General features: G+C 35.3%; 1 protein-coding gene across 17 annotated transcripts; it reads right to left on the bottom strand.

The window, feature by feature from the left end:
* Positions 1-10340: 10340 nt before the first annotated feature.
* On the bottom strand, positions 10341-16019 carry LOC140874869 (kinesin-like protein KIN-8B). Of its 17 annotated transcripts, XR_012148247.1 has the most exons (13): positions 15821-16019; positions 15456-15654; positions 15250-15347; positions 15074-15157; positions 13629-14602; positions 12948-13066; positions 12441-12551; positions 12315-12352; positions 11398-11485; positions 11221-11316; positions 10942-11013; positions 10782-10853; positions 10341-10526 (listed from the first exon to the last, which is right to left on the bottom strand). XR_012148247.1 is itself a non-coding variant. In XM_073278334.1 (12 exons), the coding sequence occupies exons 8-11, from the start codon at positions 11494-11496 to the stop codon at positions 10819-10821; spliced, it is 303 nt and encodes a 100-aa protein (XP_073134435.1). In that variant the 5' UTR covers positions 11497-12352; positions 12441-12551; positions 12948-13066; positions 13629-14602; positions 15074-15157; positions 15250-15347; positions 15456-15654; positions 15821-16019; the 3' UTR covers positions 10341-10526; positions 10782-10818. The 17 variants fall into 17 exon arrangements, 8 of the variants coding, with proteins under 8 accessions (XP_073134435.1, XP_073134430.1, XP_073134432.1 ...); XR_012148243.1 differs by having other exon boundaries at positions 11398-12352; XR_012148244.1 differs by lacking the exon at positions 11398-11485.
* Positions 16020-19660: the final 3641 nt, after the last annotated feature.

Below are 19660 nucleotides of genomic sequence, written 5' to 3'. Positions count from 1 at the left end.
GTTAGATGTATTCTGTCGATTGGATTTGTTGTATTTAAATTATCCATTCTTTACGCTTTAAGTATTTATTGCATGCGCTAATTAACTCTGATTAGGTAGTGGATTCGGGTAGGGTCGTTACATTTATTGGTATCAGAGCACATTGCAACAGGGAATTAGTAAAGCGGATTAAAAATTATCTGTTATTATTTTACAGATGGCAGAGTACGATGATATCCACGACAGTGGAGGTGGTGGTCGTTGGGGCGATCCTAACAATCATAGGAGAGACCGTCATAGGCACCGCGAGGAACGGAGGCGAGTTAACATGCATCGATTTATGCAGGTAAGCCCTAAGCCATTAGCCGGTTGATAAGTGCAATTTATGCACTTAATTTATATATGATTTGAATTGACTTTTGTGATTTATCGAGTGGATTTTATGCGTATTGTTTGTTATTTTTGTGAGTTTCAAGGATTGGTGCAAAAGTAGCAAGAAGAAGCGGAAGGATGCATTATGGAGTATCAACTTCATAAAATTACTGGGAATTATTGAGGCATCCAAATCCGATCTTCACCGTTCATAATACCTTATAGGATGTTTTAAAGCTATTGTCAAAATTTCAGCTCAATCCGACGGTTAGATTGTGATACATTATTTTTTGAAAATTGTCGCACGATGTAGATTTTCATACCCAAGAGGTATGCGCGGGCGCGCCTGATGAAAATTTTGAGCATCCAGGAGACAGAATCACATGCGTGGGTGCCTCTCTCTTCAGGCGTGGGCGCGCCATTGCGAAAGTCAGTTTTTTGGGTTTTTTGGGAAGGAAACCTTTGGCCTTTCCTGGGATTTTATTTATTGGATTTGAAGCACCTATAAAAGGGATTTTTTTGCTCACAATTGAGGGAGAAGCTTCCGCATAGAGAGAAACACATAAATGATCGATCGAGAGAAGATTTTGGAGACTTTGGAAGTGAAAAGTCTGCACAATTTGGAAGAACATCAAAGAACAAAGACGAAGATAGATCGTCCGGACACGGAAGATCAAATATTTGGATTTGTTTTCTTTCTCTTGAATTTATATTATTGATTTGATGTCTAGTTTCATGAATATGAATTGGTTTCGACTATTTTTGATTATGAACTAAACTTTTTAAGTCTAGAGGTTGATGTAGCCTGGTCAATACATGTTTATGAATTTTTGATTTTATTGAATTGAGTTGTTCTAAATTAATTGTGATTCTAGTTTTGAAAGTCTTTCAATTTACTGGCCATAAATTGATTTGTCATATTTATTCAGAATCCGACAATCGGGAGAGGGGATTTAGAATAGGATCGATAGAATTCACACTATTAATTGTTTATATGTCTCGGGAGAGCTTATAACTTTAATAGAGCCTAGAAAGAACATTGTTTTAGACATATCATTACAAGTAGATTCTTAATAGGGATATTGAAATTGATATTTAATTGATATACTCTATTTGATACTTGGGAGAGGAAAATAGTATAATCTATGTGTTCTTGGTTATTAATTGAAATGAACTCATGAAAATAGATTAATTAGGAATGAATATTATCGAGACCAGGTGAAATCAAAACCTCTAGACTATTTCTCTTTGATTGATAGTCTCTTAAGGATTGTGTGTGCGTGCGCTTTACAAACTTCATTATTTATTTAAATTTGTCAGCAAATCTCTAAAGTTTAATTTTCTAAATAAAACTAAGACTATTTTAATTAAAAATATTGAATATTTCATATTACTCCTTGTGAAATTGACACTTTCTTTATCACTATATTAAAACTTGACTGTAAGGCCCGAAAATATTAAGTTCTTAATTACGGGATTTAAGATTTAAATTCCTAATAAGAGAGAAAAGATGAATTTAAGAATGTATGGAAATTAGATATTTCAATTTCGGGTCAAAAATATTTAATTTGAGGATTTTTTGGATTTTAAGATTTTAATATCCGGAATTCTTAAATTAAAAGATTAAAAATATTTGCAATTGATATTTATGGAATTTAAGATGTAATTCCAAGATTATAAATATCAAGGATTTAATTTGAGGATGAAATCCGAGCAAGGAACCATTTGCAAATATTGAGTAGTTCAAGGACTAAAATGCGATAAGGTCCGAAATAATTTAATTTTAATTCGAAAATATTTAATTTGAGAATATTTAGAGTTTAGACTTGAATTCTAATATTCTTAAATTATTTAGGATTGAAATTGAATTAAATCGCTTGTTCGGGGATGGATTTGCAAGTATGCCAAAGTTGAGGGGCCAAAGTGCAATTCCCTTGCAAGTGGGAATCACACGTAGGCCTTAAATATGAAATGAAATGGATTTCATTCAGATTATAGTCAAGAAACCGAGAGGAGAGAAAATAAGAAGAGTCAAACCATTTTTTAGATTTCAAACTCCGGTAAAAATTGATCCGCCCGGTAGAATTTTTGATTGAGCATATATTTGCGATCACAGCTCCGAGTGCTACGTTTTGATGTAATTTTTATGAATTTCTGCCATGTTTTAATTTTAAGTTGTTGGTAGAATTACGATTTGATTGTATAAACATGTTCTAGCATATACAACGATAGCATATCTAAGACGGATCGAGAAAAGATTGTTGTTTGGACATGTTTTCGATTTTTGAAAGAATTATTGAAATTCTGAAAATATGGGGCTGTATATTTCGAAATTATCTTGTGGAATTTGTGATGATATATTGTTGAGATGGTGGTATTGATGATGCGTATGTTTTTGGAATTTCTGATTTTGATCCGTTACGCCGCTGGTTCAAGATTTTGAATTGCTATGCATTATGAATGTCTAGAGTTGATCTTTAAGCTTATTGTGGATGAATGGAATATGAAATTATGTTGAGAATGAAGATATGATGATATTTGAATCGAAAGATTTATCGGACTCGAATAGTTGCGACGTCGGTTTGAATTCCGATTGTATTAAAAAGATTGGAACTGAATAAGCTTTAAAGAAACATCGATTCAGATTGGAAATTGATTTTTAGTTATGTTATAATATATTTCAGATTTGAATTGAAGATTATCGAAGTCGAATAGACGAGTTCGAGTTTGAATGACTCGAAGTGTTTAAGATTGAATCAAGAACACCTTCAATTAGCAAAGATTGAAATGAGCAGAAGTTGATGACAGATTTGGACAGCTTGTAGTTGATCAAGAATTGACAATGTCAGATATTTTAATCAGAATACAGGTATGAATAGATATTAATAAGATGGGCAGAATAACTCGAGATTGTTGTTGATTATTGAGTTGCCTAAAATCACATACATGCATGTTTAATATATGTTATTGTTTAGGTTTTCATAAATGAGATAGATTATTCAAGATAGATATATTCTTGAATTTCCAGAATATTTATGTCAATGTTTATTTGTTTTCTTTGATTTATATTATGTTCTGTATTGAACATGTCTTACATATTCCATATGATGCTTACAGATTTGTCGGTATCTTTGAGTGATTATATGATCATATGATTATATGATTGATGTGTTCAAGATGTTGTTTTAGCTTATGTATGATTTGATGCATTCAGATTATGTTGCATTCATCTTGAACTCCAGCCTGAAAAGCACAGAGGGTTGAAAGGCCTAGAGTGCAGATGACGTTTGGAGAACTGTAGTTGAGTGGCATGGAATATAGATTTACTTCCAGAGTCAGATGACTCATGGCACGGAATATAGATTTATTTCCAGAGCTAGATAACTAACTATAGTTGAACCAACGTCCAGGGATTGAGAGATTTGACGCCACCTCGATTGGGAGAGTCGATGGTTAGTTAAAGATTTTATTTCCACGGGATCCCATAATTACGATTTATTGATATCAGATTCGATAGCCTATTCCTTGGCACATGCATTGCATTTATGCATTAATATAGAGATTTCTAGGGATTAGAATATGCGTTTATAAATGCTAGCATGTTATGTTATGACATTCAAGATTTGAATGAGTTTATATACTTGGTATTAAAGATGAACATACTATCATGTTTTACCTCCTATTACATGATTGAAGATTTATGATTCATTTGGCATATAGATATCATATGTTTAACTGATGTATATGCATGTTGTTCATACTGAGATTTATTCTTGTTACGCCTTAAACGCATACAAATCTCGTGTGATGAGATTAATGTTTTTAATGCATTAACAAGTCTCATAATATTATGTTTTGATGATTACAAAACTCGATTAATTGTTACTAACCATTTAAAGTGAGATTTTGCAGATTAGATTTATTGACAAATAAATTATTGGAAGTTATTTTGAAGCTATACATGTATTTATAAAGTCTTGTATTGCTCATTGAATGGATGAAACAATGTTAAGAAATATGAAGAAAAAGACAAGAAGAAGCCAAAGTATGGAGCAGCAACTTCCGAAAATTACTGGAAATTTTCTATGACCCAAAATCGGATCTCCACCAATCATAATCTAGATAAAGAAGTTTTACAAGTACTGTCCAAATTTGAGAGCAATCCAACGGCTAGAATTAGAGATATGAATTTTTCCATATATGCTGCACAACACCCACTTCTGCAAGGAACGAAACCATGAAGATTTGATTTCAGAAATTAACAGGGATTGTTTGAGACATCTAAATCAAATCTGCACCAATCAGATTCCAATTTAGGATGTTTTACAACCTCTGTCCAAAATTCAGATCAATCCAACGGATGGATATCCAAGGTGTTGTCAGGGGTGTTGGCAGCACCTTCCGAAACATCTTCTTCAGACCCATTCTCATCATCAGAGGTCTCATCCTCTAAATCTTTCTCAGCATCAGAATCTTCACTCGATTCAGTACTGGAATTATCTGATTGGTGAGGGCAATTATCAGCATACTCTTGCATCATCTCCTCATCGGGTTCATCTTCATAAGCAGGAGGAGTGGCAGTTGACTTCTAATTATTAGTTTGCTTGAGACCAGCCATAAACTTGGCCATAGAAGCTTCTTCATCATCAGAAAACACAAGAGGACCGTGCTGGATGGTTCTTCATAAATAGGAACAGATGCAGATGCATCTTTAGCAGCAACAGGTGATTGAGTCTCTGACTCATTAGACGCATCATCATCAGAAGAATCACCTGATATTTTACTTTTAGCACCGAAAGGAACAGGGATGGCCTCACCAGAAGGTCCCTGTGAACTTGTTTTTCCCCTTTTACGCGGCACAAGCTTATAGTCTTCATCTGAGCTTGCATCACCAGATAAAAATTCAGTGTCCACCAGAGAAGGTCTTGATGGTTTACCCTTCCTGCGAAATTACTTTGAGGCTGTGTAGTCAGGATTATATCCGGCCTGTCGCTTGGATCGGCGAGTCAAGGGTTTCGCGGGAAACACCTTGTTCAGAGTAGAAAGATCCAGCAGATTTTCCACATCTAACTCATTATCAGGCTCTCCTAGCACAATAGACTCCAGAGACACAGGTTCCTCAGCAACAGAAACAATATCTTGCTCATTCAGGAGGTGTGGTGACCGAGGTCACACCTCGAGCAGCATCTCCTGAAAATCCCATCTCAGAACGAATGTCATGGGAATCAATTTAAATTGATTTCCTGCCATTAAAATTGCGAGAGTAAAAAAAACAGAGAGAAATTTAGGGCAAAGAAAAGGCGGTGAGTAATCAGAGAAGAAACGAGAGCAAAAGGAAGGAAATATTGTATTTACTAAACACATAGATATACAATATATATTACACAACACTCTCTCTCCTATTATCACCCATATTTACAGCCCCCTCAACGATAAAAATCCCCAGCGGTAATAAAACTCAAATGACACTAAAATCAAATTTTAAATAGGAAACAAAATCACTTATACTCGGCAATTATCTAGGCCCAAATATTTCACAAAATATTTCCAAATTTAAACTCCTCATCGATATATAGCACCACTGAAACAAAATCTATCACAATAAAAATCAATGTTTCAGAGGATAGGGCAAAACTTCAAAATTTTTGTTTAATTAAAACTTCAAACTTCTTAGCCAGATATATTCACATAAGAATAAATATGCATGTCCTAGATATTTCTAAAACAGAGTGTGACATAAAAATAGAATGAGATCACATGCAAAATATATGTTGACAAGTGAAGTGTTTTTCACGATGTTGGCAACATATTCCAGCAACACTTTAGGATTCTCAAAAACTTTGTTATCAAATTCATTATAACAGAAGTGGTAGCTTGTACACTAAATGAACGATCTTCAACGGACCCCTTTAGGTAGCTTTTCAATTTGCTTCTGGTTTTTAAATAAAATTTGATGATTGAATTGGTTATTGTTTACCTTTTTGTTAATTTGAGTTTCTGAATTTGCGAAATCACTTTTCACTTGGGACAAGATCATGGAATACACGAACATCCCTCCACTACTTTGTGATTTAGTCAAAACTTTTTATCAATTAATCCTCATTAAACTATAAAACACTTTTGCAAGAAATTATGAGTGTAAACTAGTCAATGGTTACAAAGTATCAAACACTTCACAAAACAGAATGAATGAATGAATGCAACATGCCTAATGATCCTAAGGATGCACATGCATGAAAAGTGTTGTCTCAGGGAATTGGCAACACTCCAGAAAACATATTGGTTCTGTCTATAATGCACACATGCTGAGAGACTTCCTTAGATTGGAAAATCTCTCAAAATCCAAAGATTTTGTGAATATATCAGCTAATTGGTTATTAGCTCCAACAAACTCAGTAAACATCATGTCTTTCTCGACCAAATCTCAAATAAAGTGATGTCTAATGTCAATGTGTTTGGTTCGAGAGTGTTGTACTGGATTTTTGAATATATCAATGGCACTAGAATTATCACAGTACACAATATGAGTATCACTCTTAATTCCATAATCATTCAGCATTTGATTCATCCATAGAAGTTGTGAGCAACAACTACATACAGCAAAATATTCAGATTCTGCCGTTGAAAGAGACACACAGTTTTGTTTCTTACTATACCATGACACCAAATTATTTTCCAAGTAGAAACATCCTCCCGAAGTGCTCTTTCTCTCATCTAGATCCCCAGCCCAGTCAGCATCACTAAATCCTACCAAGTTTGTGTTGGTTTATTTAGTGTATCACAAACCCAAATTCAAAGTACCCGCCACATATTTCAGTATACATTTTACGGCCTTTAGGTGTGTAACTTTTGGGTTAAACTGGTATCTAGCACACAAACAAACGCTAAACATGATATCAGGTCTAGTAGCACTCAAATATAAAAGACTCCCAATCATGCTTTTGTATAAGGTGTTGTCAACACCTTCGGCAACATCTTCCCTCGACAGTTTCTCACTAGACCCCATAGGTGTACGCATGTGTTCAGTATTGTCATTCAAAAACTTTTTCACAAAATTTTTAGCATACTTACTCTGACAGAAATATACCATCATGCATTTATTTCACTGGCAATCCCAAAAAATAAGTTAACTCACCAACCATGCTCATCTCAAATGTAAAAGACATGAACTTCACAAAATCATCAACAAGTTTATCACTCGAAGCACAAAAGATTATATCATCTACATAAACATGGCAAATTAAGATATTACCTTGAGACTTTTGTACAAATAAAGTTTTATCAACTTCACCTCTTTTGAAGCCAAGATTGAGCAAGTATTCGGTCAATCTTCCATACCATGCACGTGTTGCTTGCTTCAATCCATATAATGCCTTTTTCAACTTATAAACATAATCAAGATGATTTTGATCCTCAAACCCTTTAGGTTGTTTCACATATACTTCTTCATTCAAGATCTCATTCAAAAAGGCACTTTTTACATCCATTTAAAAAAGTTTCATATCCATATAACATGAAATTGCAAGCAAAAGCCAAACAGACTCAATGCGGGCAATAGGAGCAAAGGTTTCATCGAAATCCATCCCTTCGACCTGTGTATACCCTTGAGCCACAAACCTAGCTTTATTTCTTATGATGTTTCCCAACTCATCAGTTTTATTCTTTAAAATCCATTTTGTTCCTATGACATTACCATTATCAAGACATGGTACCAAGTACCAAACATCATTCCTAACAAATTGTTCTAACTCTTCATGCATAGAATTGACCCAAAATTCATCTTTCAAATCTTCTTATACATTTTTGGTTCAATTTTTGACAAAAATTGTAGTAACCTGTATTCGGAATTAACGATTAATGTGTAATTAAATGTGTAATCATGTTAGATTAAGTAAAACATGATTAAGAAAATTTCAAATGGGTTAACGGAGTCCAAAAATGGTTCGAGGACAGTCAAAAATGGCCGGGAAGGTTCCGAGGGTTCGGAGGATCCGAACCGGGTTAGGAGGCTCCGAACTAGTTCGGAGGCTCCGAACTAGTTCGGAGGATCCGAACTTGAGATCGGAGGCTCCGAACTGCATGGCCAGCTATCTGAAAATAATACGTCATTGATGGGACTTCGGGGGATCTGAAGTCAGGATCGGAGGCTTCAAACAGGAACGGAGGCTCCGAAGTCAGGAACGGAGGATCCGAACCAGTTCGGAGGGTCTGAAGTCGAGTTCGGAGGCTCCGAAATTAGCCCATAAATAGGGGCCGAAATCATTTTCAAATCGCACCTCTCATTTTTCTCTCTCAATTCCTTAGCCTTCTAACTCAGATCTAGGGATATCTAGGCGTCCTATGGAGAATCCGGAAGTGGCATAGCGATCCAGGCGTTGTAGCGGAGCTGTGGCCTAGTTTTCAGGCAAGCGACAACAAAGGGCTAACGACGGACGCAGGAATAGATATGGTTTCTTAAAAATATTTAGGGGTATGAAATGGTTTAGTTAAGCCTTTTAGAGCTTAATTAATGATTCATGGGTAATTGCATTGTAGAGTTGATGATAGGCTTGGAACCTAGAGTGGAACTGCTAGTACTGCCTGTAATAAGGTACGTAAGTACTGACTGAGATATCCAGCGGGTTTTGCATGCTTATATGTTGCATTTGTGTGTCATATTATTATGCAGCATGTGCATATCATATTGTATCTGTCCATCTTTTGAGTTGAGCCATGTAGGGCCGCTTAGCCCTGTTCGGACGGTAGATGTCGAGCGCCCCGCGACCGACGGGTTAGCCGGCACTGGCATCTGGAAGACACGGTCTACGTCCGTTAGGAATGAGCAGTGTACGCAGGGTTTGCACCCTGGGTTGCACCACTCATGTCCTAGGCGCCATTACTGAGCATTTGTATATAGTTATCCCAGATATGGAAACCCTGTAATTTGCATGCATCATATTTGTATGTTTTACACGTGCTTTCGTATTAAGCTTAGAGCTCACGTCCAGTCTTTTCTGTGTATCTGGACACCCCATTCGATGGGGCAGGTGTAGGTGCACGATTGAGCACCAGGAGCTTGGAGTAGCCAGTAACCAGTGAAGACAACGGGATTAGCTGTAGGTTTTTGCCTTTTAGGCTTATTTATTCGATTGGGTTGTATAATCGAATTTGTTTAACCGATTGTATTCTGCCGGTCTGATTTTATTTAAGTCTTCTGCAGCGATTTATTTATGCATGCTTAATTATTCTCTTAACTCTGATTAGGTAGTGGATTCGGGTAGGGTCGCTACATTTATTGGTATCAGAGCATGCGTGCAAAAGACTTGGGATATAGTATTAAGACTTTGGGTTATCCTTATAGGATTGATGAGACCTTGGAAGAGGTGATGATGCGGCGATTAGGTTGCTCGAAGACTATCATCATCTGCAGGATTTCTAAAGATTTGACTTATGGGATTCCAGCAAGTGCGGACAGGAGCGATGGACCGTGTCCAAGCTTTCGAGATTTCTACTCATGTGGATCCTAGCTTTGGATCGAGTACTAGATGTCAGAGGCAGTGACAGAGGATTGGTGGGGACTTAATTGATGTTTGCATCTGTACAGTCATTACCATGATGACACTACTCTGAAGATTCTCCAGTCGTCGTTGGACACTACAAGAAAAAAGGCAAACCACAACACTTTTTCCGCGTTGTTGTTGTCCCAGAAAAAGCGTTGTCGTAGGCAGTGTTGTAAAAGACCGCGGTCAAAAACAATGCGAAAAAAGCGTTGTGGTATTTAAAAAAGACAACGCTTTAAAAAAAGTATTGTGGTATTCGAAAAAAACAACGCTTACAAAGCGTTGTGGTATTCGAAAAAGACAATGCTTAAAAAACGTTGTGGTATTCGAAAAAGACAACGCTTAAAAAAGCGTTGTTTTTTTTAAATAAAAAACAAAAAAAAATTTAAATCACAACTTTTTAATATTATCAATAACTCAAAATTCAAAAATTTCTAAAATAAAATTTAATATACAATCTTTTAATGTTATATATAATTCAAATATAAAAAATAATCGAATTCTAAATTAATGAACACTAAGAAAAAATATTCATTAATCTTGAAAAACTTTGATTCCTCACTTCAACACATGCTAGCATCCCAAACTTTCATAAAAGCCGCAACAATCTCTTTTTCTTTAATTTGTATCTCCATACTGTAAATTATTAAAAATAAAAACAAACATAAAAAAAATATGAATAGATTAAAATGAAAAGTAAACTTAAAAAGATATTTGTCAGTTAAAGAACATGAACTACGACATAAAATTATCATTAAGAAAAGTACTCTAATGTTATGCAATTCAGTAACCCTTCGAATCTCTTGAAAAGTACTATAATGTTATGTAACTCAAGAAATATAGAGAAACAAACAAGAAACTAAAATTTAACTTCTATTAATAAACTTTTACCAACTAATTCTGATGCGATGGAAAATGTCTTCAGGTGCTATTCGCTTTCGAAGGATGTCACAATCCGTAAATCTGAGGCAGCATAGTACCAAGGGCAAGAAAAACTATTAGAACCCGTACAAAAAGTTGGAAACACGCACCGAGAAGAAGTGTCATTGACCTCTGTGCTTTCAGTTTTACGTCTAGTATTCCCCAAATTCAAAAGTTCAAGAATCTTAACAGCTGAGTTCACCTGTGACATTCAGCAACAACAATAAGGACCAACGATGCTTATCATAGATCATCTCCACAAATTTTATGGCTTCCTATTAAGAATGAAAACATTAGCCATGTCTCAGATAACTTTCCATCAACCTTATTCATGCATATGAAGTTCTATAAATTTTCCAATGAACCAACTTTAAGACTAGTTAATTTCTACAGAAACAGGATAACTGACCTTAATACTTCTAAGGTCAACAACAATTATTCCTTGTTCGGGATCCTCCCTCAGTTCCAAGTGACCTGATGATTTTTCAAGCAAATCATAGATGACCTGTGGGAAAGAAAAGCCGAATTTGAAAGACTAGCAGTTATCAAAACCTTAATTTCTCCGAGTTAACTAGTGAATAGATACCTCATTGTACACTTCAAGGTATGAACAAGTAACTTCAAAATTGTCTGAGGTTTTGTCTTTCTCGATTAGATCAAAAATGGTTCTGAGACTGAGAACCATAAGTCCAGGATCATCTTAAGTTTCAACCATGGTATATGTTTTGCCACTTGATAAGTTCAAAAAGAATAGCTTAAAGGATGCAATGGGATTAATTTCCTTTATAACGTATGACAAAATTCAAGCAACCATTTTTTTAAGCCTAAATTTCAGATGAATTTTTTAAGTGTGCTGTCTTTGAGGTATAATCATTTACATCTGCTTCTCAGCGACTTAACAAACTACAGGTTGACACACACATCAAGAGAGATATAAGTTAACAAGCAAAAGACATGCGTATTTGCAGTATTAGCTATCACTCCATAGCCAATTAGTCATCATGCCCATCAGTAAGGCAGCAAGAGTCAAAAGTAAATGCCACTTACTTTTACTTATAGCTTGGAAGGTATATATAATTTTTTTTCAGCACAGTAGCTAGAATTTGGAAATAATTGAGTTGATGTAGCTCTTCCATACAAATTCCTCCAAATTTTGGCTGCTGTTCACGCATTAGTATTTTAACTTGTGTACTTCCAGATGTCAGCAACTCTATAGCATGTGTTATCATCCTATTGGTAAAAGACTCAATATTGAATCATATGACGTAAATTCTGAAATTCTGGATGCCAATTCCATAACCATGATCATATTAATTACTCTCCAAATAGCATAATATAAATAAAATCCACTCGCATATCAAGAAAACAATTACTTGAGACATATAACAGATGATCAACCACCATCAAGTCATATAAAGAAAGACATGTTATCCTAAAAAGGATTTTCAAACAGAAAAAAAATATTTGAACAACAATTAGAACCTAGAAAGGTATGGCTCTCACCAAGGACCAAATGAACTTGAGCTGTCACCAAGAATAACCTGAATAATTAAACTAGTCATTCCCAGCTAGACGAGAGGCCAACAATAAAAAAATGCTGCAGTCAATAGCTTAGCTCATATATCTTACTTCAGTATTTTATTCTAAAATTCCAATCATGAGTCCCATCAACTTGTGACGATTGGAAATTGGTTTCAATTGCATGCATTTCTGAGCAAGGCTATGCATGCTTTCTAAACCCTGCAAACAGAGCAGATATTCTGAATGCACAAACAAACTGAAGGGTAATCATGTGCTATTATACTTATCAGAAAGATAAATTTAATCTACGAAAGAATCAAAATTGTCACTCATACAACTGTAAATGGTCTGATGTAGAGAAATTGAGATATGTAAAGTTATATCCAGTGAAATGTCACATTGGAGAGAATGATAGCATTTCCCAACATGATTTGAAGCATATTTTTAAATCCATCTCTAGTTTGCTGGTGATCACATTGAAGACAGAATGCAGTGCAATCCAATTTAGTAATTTTAGCTCACCTTTTTCCCCATGCCTAACAGATTAACTTTATCAAGAACAACAGAGCTTATGGTCTTCTAATAGATGCAAGATGTACCAGGACTCCATATTACCTTCATGAACTGTGATTTCGTATTGTAGCACTCACTCAATTTTTTGGCTGATACATCAGACCGCAAGCGTGGCATCTGAGTATAAGAACAGCAACAGCTTCTACAAGTCCATTTTATATCTGTTCGAGATAGATGCAAGAGATTAATATAATTATTTCAAACAATGGTTAAAGGCAAATAACTAATAAACAAACATCAAGAGACAAATTAAATAGATTTTCCTTCATCATTATAGGTGTAATTATTTAATTTCGAAATGAAAATGGTAAATTATGCAAACAGTGTTATCAGAAAGAAAGATTTGTATGAATTTAAACGGATTTAGAGTAAACTGCTAAAATTTTCATAAACATGGATACATAAATATGTATGCAATCGTAGGATATGATAGCAAATTACTCAAAAGACAAAAAGGGAAAAGAAAAAATGTGATAATAAAAGGAGCCAATTTCTTCACAAAAAATTCACATTCACCTAGTATTACACTACATCCACTTAAATCAATCCTCGAGATGCAAAAACATTAAAAAGAAATATCAAATAATCAAACCTAAACAGCACGAAACAGACACAACCATAAATACACCATCTCATCGATGATTCCAAAGAAAATACACAGGCAATTATGAAAGCCAAAATCAGCACCCAAAGATTAAAAAAAATGGAATCAAAGAAACGTACGACGAAAGGGGAGAGATGAAATACTGTCCATGCCATGCCTGGAGAACACCCAAAGACCGAGAGCATGACCAGTCATGAGAAGAATAATATGAGGATGTAGATGGTCCATACACCAGGATAAATGAACCACTCCGTATTCCAATTCAAATCCATAAGTACAAGTTTTAATTTCCATTAATACACAAATTTTTAGTATATAATATAAATATCTCCAATTTGAAATAGGAATTTTATCTCATAATTTGATGTCCCATGTTTCACATGTCGATGATCTGTAATTGCAATCTTTAAACATCATAGCACGCACAGTGAAGGATAAAAGGGATCTATAAACTTTTCTAATTTTTCCACTGTTATTTTCGAGAGTAATGCACAACCTAATATCGATTTCAATCTCTCGCTATCGAACCAGCAAAGGGAATAACAGAATTGTCGAGAAGAGCATTGAATGAAAATTTAGTAATCAAGAATCAAAGGACCACTTTGTGATCCTTAACCTACTGGGCCACTGAGAATAATAAAAAAATGCATTGCAACGGAAATCAATAGATCAAAGTGGTGATTTGCAAGAATACAAGCAAAGCATTATTACGAACTCAAGTACAAATCTTATATTATTGAAATTTATTTTTAGCCCAAGTAATTACTGTAAATATTTTAGGCTTTTAAGCGGGTTTACATCTTGTCCTTTACTCTCCAAACTTGACTAAGAGATTTTACTCTTCCATTACCGATACAAACATAATAAAGATTTTTAATTTCTCTGAAAAGAACACAAAAGAGGAGAAAACTGTGAGCTATTCATTCATCTATTGTTATATATCTGATTTTGAATTCTTAAATAAGTAATACTTTATACAAGTGTAATTGATTAGTGACCTTCAATAAGTGAATTATGTGTCACTCTGTATTCTGCATAGAGCTCCCACGAGAGACTTCCCATCGCCTTACAAGCAGTCCCGTCAACAATTTTACTGAGGGAAATAGATAAAAATCCGTAAAAAATGGAAATCCAACAAATTTACATGCATACATAAATGTTAGTTCACAAAAATCAATAGTTACTGCCTTCAAAAGTTGTTTTACCGTCAGGCATTCTAACTTTTCATGGGAACTATAGATCTCAGAAACAATAATTCTCAAAGAATCAAAGCATTAAAGGACCAAACTCCAAAGAGATGCAAGTAAATGTGTTAATAAAAGTGTATAGCAAAGATTGCGCTCTTAGAAATAATTAGCCACGCTCCTCTTAAATGAATAATACAAGTACCTATACATTGGGCACTTTATTTTTTATGAAAGAGACATCGCACATGATATAGAAAATAAATGCACGAATGTCCCATTCTCTCTGTACCAATGTATGATATGCATTAGCAAGCTTCACATGTGTAAAACTAAAGTGGAAGAAACAGAGAAAGAAGCTAAGAAAAGCAAGAACACACCCACAGAAGACCAAGGAGAGAGGGCAGAACCAGTGTGCCAATGGAAGTTGTTGTGAATTCAGGCACTGTCTTCAACTCACTCATCTGCATCCACGACAAAAAATAAAGAACGAAGTTTTTAAAAAGCAAGAAAATGCAACATGATTCTTGTAGGAATTAGAGACGAGAAAACATACCCAAGTGGGAGCATTCCCAGAGGGGCCATCCCACCCTATGTGCGCCAAATGCTTGACATCCGTTGGATACCCAATCTCCATTTCACGCTCTCTGACAACTACAAGAACAATGCTCGAAAAACAACTTTATTCATTTAACCTACAGCAAATGGAACATAAATTGAATACAAATAACTGAAACGATGATGAAGAAGATGAAAGCTGACCATGTCCTCAAGCTGAAAACTAGACTTGACGGCCTGAAAGGTGTTGTATTGGAAATCGGTGACAGTGATTTGTAGAGAAGCTGAATCATTCTGCAGGGGATGAACATGAAACAAAAAAGGCTTGAGTGGGGTGCTGTGTGGCGCTGACCAATCCGCCGAGACTTACCCGAAGATTTGCCCTAGATCTGCCAAGCTCATACTGCCATTGAAGGAGGAGAAGATCGAAGAACACTACTGGATTAATAATTATTTCTTTTGTTTATGTTATCACTAAATTAATCAACGGAGAGTAAAGAAAAATCAAACAAAATGAATAATCAAGTACCTATACATTCACATATTTCATATACTCAAAAAATGCATACCACTAGGGAGCAAGTGCGATCACTGTCACCAGGATCCACCAAGAAGGACACTAGGGTTTGTCGGAGATAACTTCAAAAATCGTATGACGAATCGAGCAAGACCAGCAAAAATCGAGAGAAAAAGAAGAAAGCAGATTTTGAATTGAAAGAGTGAAAAAGAAGAAAGGGATTGGAGAAGAAAATAGAGAAGGGGTTTGGAGATTTTGGGGATCTGATAAGCAAATAGTATTATTTATTTTTATTTTAAGTTTGGGGATAATAAGCAAATAGTATTATTTATTTTTATTTTAAGTTTTATTTTAAATAAAAATAATAGTTCTTCTGCAACACTTTTTAAAAAAGTGTTGTAATACATAGGAAAAAACACGCTGATAGACAACACTTTTAAAAGCGTTGTCTTTGATCCAAAAAAACATTTATAGACAACACTTTTTAAAAAAAGCGTTGTTTTTTATTAATAAAAAATATATAACGACAACGCTTTTCCTTAAAAGCGTTGTCTTTTTAAAAAAGACAACCCTTTTCAATAAAAGCATTGTCTTTTAAATATTGTGTTTATGTATTTTTGTTGTAGTGAGAGAGATTGTCACATAAACCTTCACCAGGGAATGCCTCGAGTGCCTAAGGCATGACAGGTTTCAAGCGTAAGGTCATTAAACTCATGCAGAACATGGTTTTTTCGGTATGCTTGTATCGATGCGTTTGGTAGGCACACGGAAAACTTCATGTTCAAAAGAATGATTTGGTTACAAGAAGATAGCTGACGGTAGATCATGAGCAGAAGAACTCGACTGACAGACACTGATGCAAAGCATATCTGGTAAGCAAGCTTGAGTTATTTCTCCAGAAGTCTTGGCAGGATGAGATACCGAGAGGTTTGAGCAGGAGTATGCTTGTATCGATGCGTGTGTCGATTAGAAGCTTCATGCTCAATAAATGAAGACTAGTACGATGATTTAAATACTGTATTGTTGTAATTGTAAACAGTATTTCAGTTGTAATGAATCATCATACTTTGGTTGTATCATTTCAAGTTCGTTTGTACATTTCATTGTATTTCAAATACTGTATGTATTACATGGGATTTTAATAAAGAGAATTGTACGTAACTTGAAGCAATGATACATGTTTTATTTATCTAGCAATTCGTGAGTGATTGCAAGTGATTTTGCTAAGTTTGGCTTGGTTCTAGTTGATTAGTGTTCAACTGTGGTAACTCATGGGGTTTGAGTGGGTCGATTTTAACCGTGTGACTTGCGGTTAGTCTAGGAGTTTTCCTAGGATTGACCTAGTTAGTCAGAAGACTAAGATAGTGCCAGTGATGAGTGGACTCATCTAGAGGCATTAAGGGTATTGTTCGGTTTAGAACATTGAGATTTATTCTAGGTTGTTTCCTTAGAACAATAGGCTGTCTGACCTTTGTTAGGTTGAGACTTGTGATGATGGGTTTTCATCAAGATGTCAGGTCCAGTATATGCCGAGAGTTGTGGACTATGACCATGATTTGATGTGAGGAGGCGCGACCCTATGTCGATGTACCTGGGAGACTTTGTGCTTCAGGGGATGACGGTGGGAAGGCTACTCAGTCTATAGTTTTGGTAATAGTCACGACGAGGTATGACCTTGGATTAGATATCAGGTTTGATATCGATGGTTCGATATCGTCTGGTGTGCCAGAGATAAAGGTTGAGTATTCTGCTGTGGGAACCAGTCTTGGAGGGATTTCCTTGACAAGTGTGTACTCTGAGCAGATAGGTTTTAACCTTTGGGTTACTGCTAGACGTGTGGATCTAGTAGGTGGACGGATTTCTACCAGCGATGACTATGTTGGAAAACGTGTTAAGATCAATTAAGAATTGATACCCAGTGCAGCGGAAGTTTAAAAAATTTTATTTTTCTATATGGAATGATTCCATATCATGGGTATCAAAACTTTACGATTAAATTATGCAAGTAAAAATAAAATCACAATTAAATTTTTACCTCTTCAAGCAACGGCTTGATTATGGACACCAACAAAATTTAATCTGCTCTTCTTGTATATCCCGGGAACCGATGGCTTCACGATCAATCTCCGAAATAAGGTCCACGAATAGAAAACAGAAACCCTCTGATTGATTGCACTAGAAATCAATCAGAAGTTTATCGTAGAGAATAAACAGATTTGATCTGTTAATTCGGAATGTAATTTTTCACAAAAATCACAGACCGAATTTTCTCAAAAGGGACAGAGGAATTTTCAAAAATTCCCCTTTAAAATATATGTGTGATTTCGAAAATTGCAAGAATGAATTGTGTCAATTTTCGAACACTACACATGTATTTATAGATAATTTCTAGACTAGATTAAGTTATAATTGTATTAGGACTCTAACTCCTTAGGGCCCAAAATCCATAACTTAAGTCCAACAAGCCAAGCCCGTTGTTATAGAAATTAATATAAAATTCATCATGACTCCGATTGATAAACCGATTTACCAATGTGCACAGAAACCATTTCTGCACCTTTTAAAGTCAAGATAATTTTTCTAAATCCGAATTCAGTGATTTCCAAAAAATGTCCATCCCTATGTCATTTTAGGAAATTCCACTCCCTTTTAGTTAAGAAGTCCAACTTCTCTTTTATTAAATTTAACTCTTTAAATTTAACTATCTCAATGAGGTTTAGTAATGAAAGAGTGGGTGCCCGGTAAACCAACTTGTGGCTAAGGGCTTTTATGACTCTATGTATAAAAAATCTTTTGTTTAATATAATTTACACCTTTATAATGGCATTTACTTTATCTTTTATCTTATTATTATGTTGTGACATACTATAAGATGTTTAGATGAAGACCTTGAATATACTATAGTGTATGTAAGATGTGGTAGCACATGGGGATGGCTATCATGAAACACATCTTATAGTCACTGTATATTCTAAACAGTTCCTAGTCGATTGAGCCATCCGTTAATAAGGATAAGGATCGCTCAAGATTGAGACTAGCATTTGCTATGCCGAGTACCACGTTTCATTGGTATGAAACATAGAGATGTTCAAAGCATGCAAGTGGATATTCATATGATGAATGATCGAACTACCCTATTCGAACTTTCCAAGTGGTTATCACTTATCGAGTGGATAAAGTCCACGGTTTTGGTTGTACACCATTAGTCCTTACTACTTGAAACATCATTGAGACTCTATATGCTAGTATTGTACTTTGACTCGTTTACCGACTCTTTTGGGGTCATCAGGTGTCGGGATTGGGTACAGTTATGACACATATAGGAGTCGATGCTTTGTTGTCAAGGATTCACCACATACTTGCGAGTGTGGATATCCTATGCAATCTGAGGAGATATTAGTGTGACAAATCTCTGGCCAGAGTACATGATGTGTTTTAGGTTACTTGATTTCCTAGTAGCACATGCGATGTCACTATTTGATCTTCAAGATGCATTGCATAGTTATCGAATCTCGAACAACTCTCGATTTACCAATGGTTGTTGATTCGATAGGGATATATGGATGAAGGGACCGTACTGTACGCTAACCAAAATCTGTTGGTTCTTGTAGGCACTATCAGTGATACCTAGGGAATCATGGGGCGATGTTGCTAGTTGCTCTTACCATGATTCGATGGGCAAGTCGGAAATTGTTGTTCCAAGTCACAAGGAGTTGTGAGCCCACGGCTAGCTGTATCCCTGAACCATTGAGGGTCACACAAGTAATGGATTTTTAATCCCCGTTGAGATAATTAAATTTAAAGAGTTAAATTTAGTGAATAAAGAAGTGGGACTTCTTATTTAAAAGTAGAGGGATTAAGATTTCCTAAAATGACATAGTGATGGACATTT

The sequence above is a fragment of the Henckelia pumila genome, chromosome 1 (genome assembly GCF_033568475.1).
Source record: "Henckelia pumila isolate YLH828 chromosome 1, ASM3356847v2, whole genome shotgun sequence".
NCBI lineage: Eukaryota > Viridiplantae > Streptophyta > Magnoliopsida > Lamiales > Gesneriaceae > Henckelia > Henckelia pumila.
This window is presented reverse-complemented; position numbering and strand designations above follow the sequence as displayed.

What these genes read in the sequence shown, in the direction of transcription:
- LOC140874869 (XM_073278327.1), bottom strand. Translation starts at nt 11,496, where the DNA reads ATGGTTCTCAGTCTCAGAACCATTTTTGATCTAATCGAGAAAGACAAA. An exon ending in ACCTTGAAGTGTACAATGAG is followed by an intron (nt 11,317 to 11,397) that starts GTATCTATTCAC and finishes TCTTTCCCACAG; the next exon opens with GTCATCTATGATTTGCTTGA. An exon ending in TTGACCTTAGAAGTATTAAG is followed by an intron (nt 11,014 to 11,220) that starts GTCAGTTATCCT and finishes TGAATGTCACAG; the next exon opens with GTGAACTCAGCTGTTAAGAT.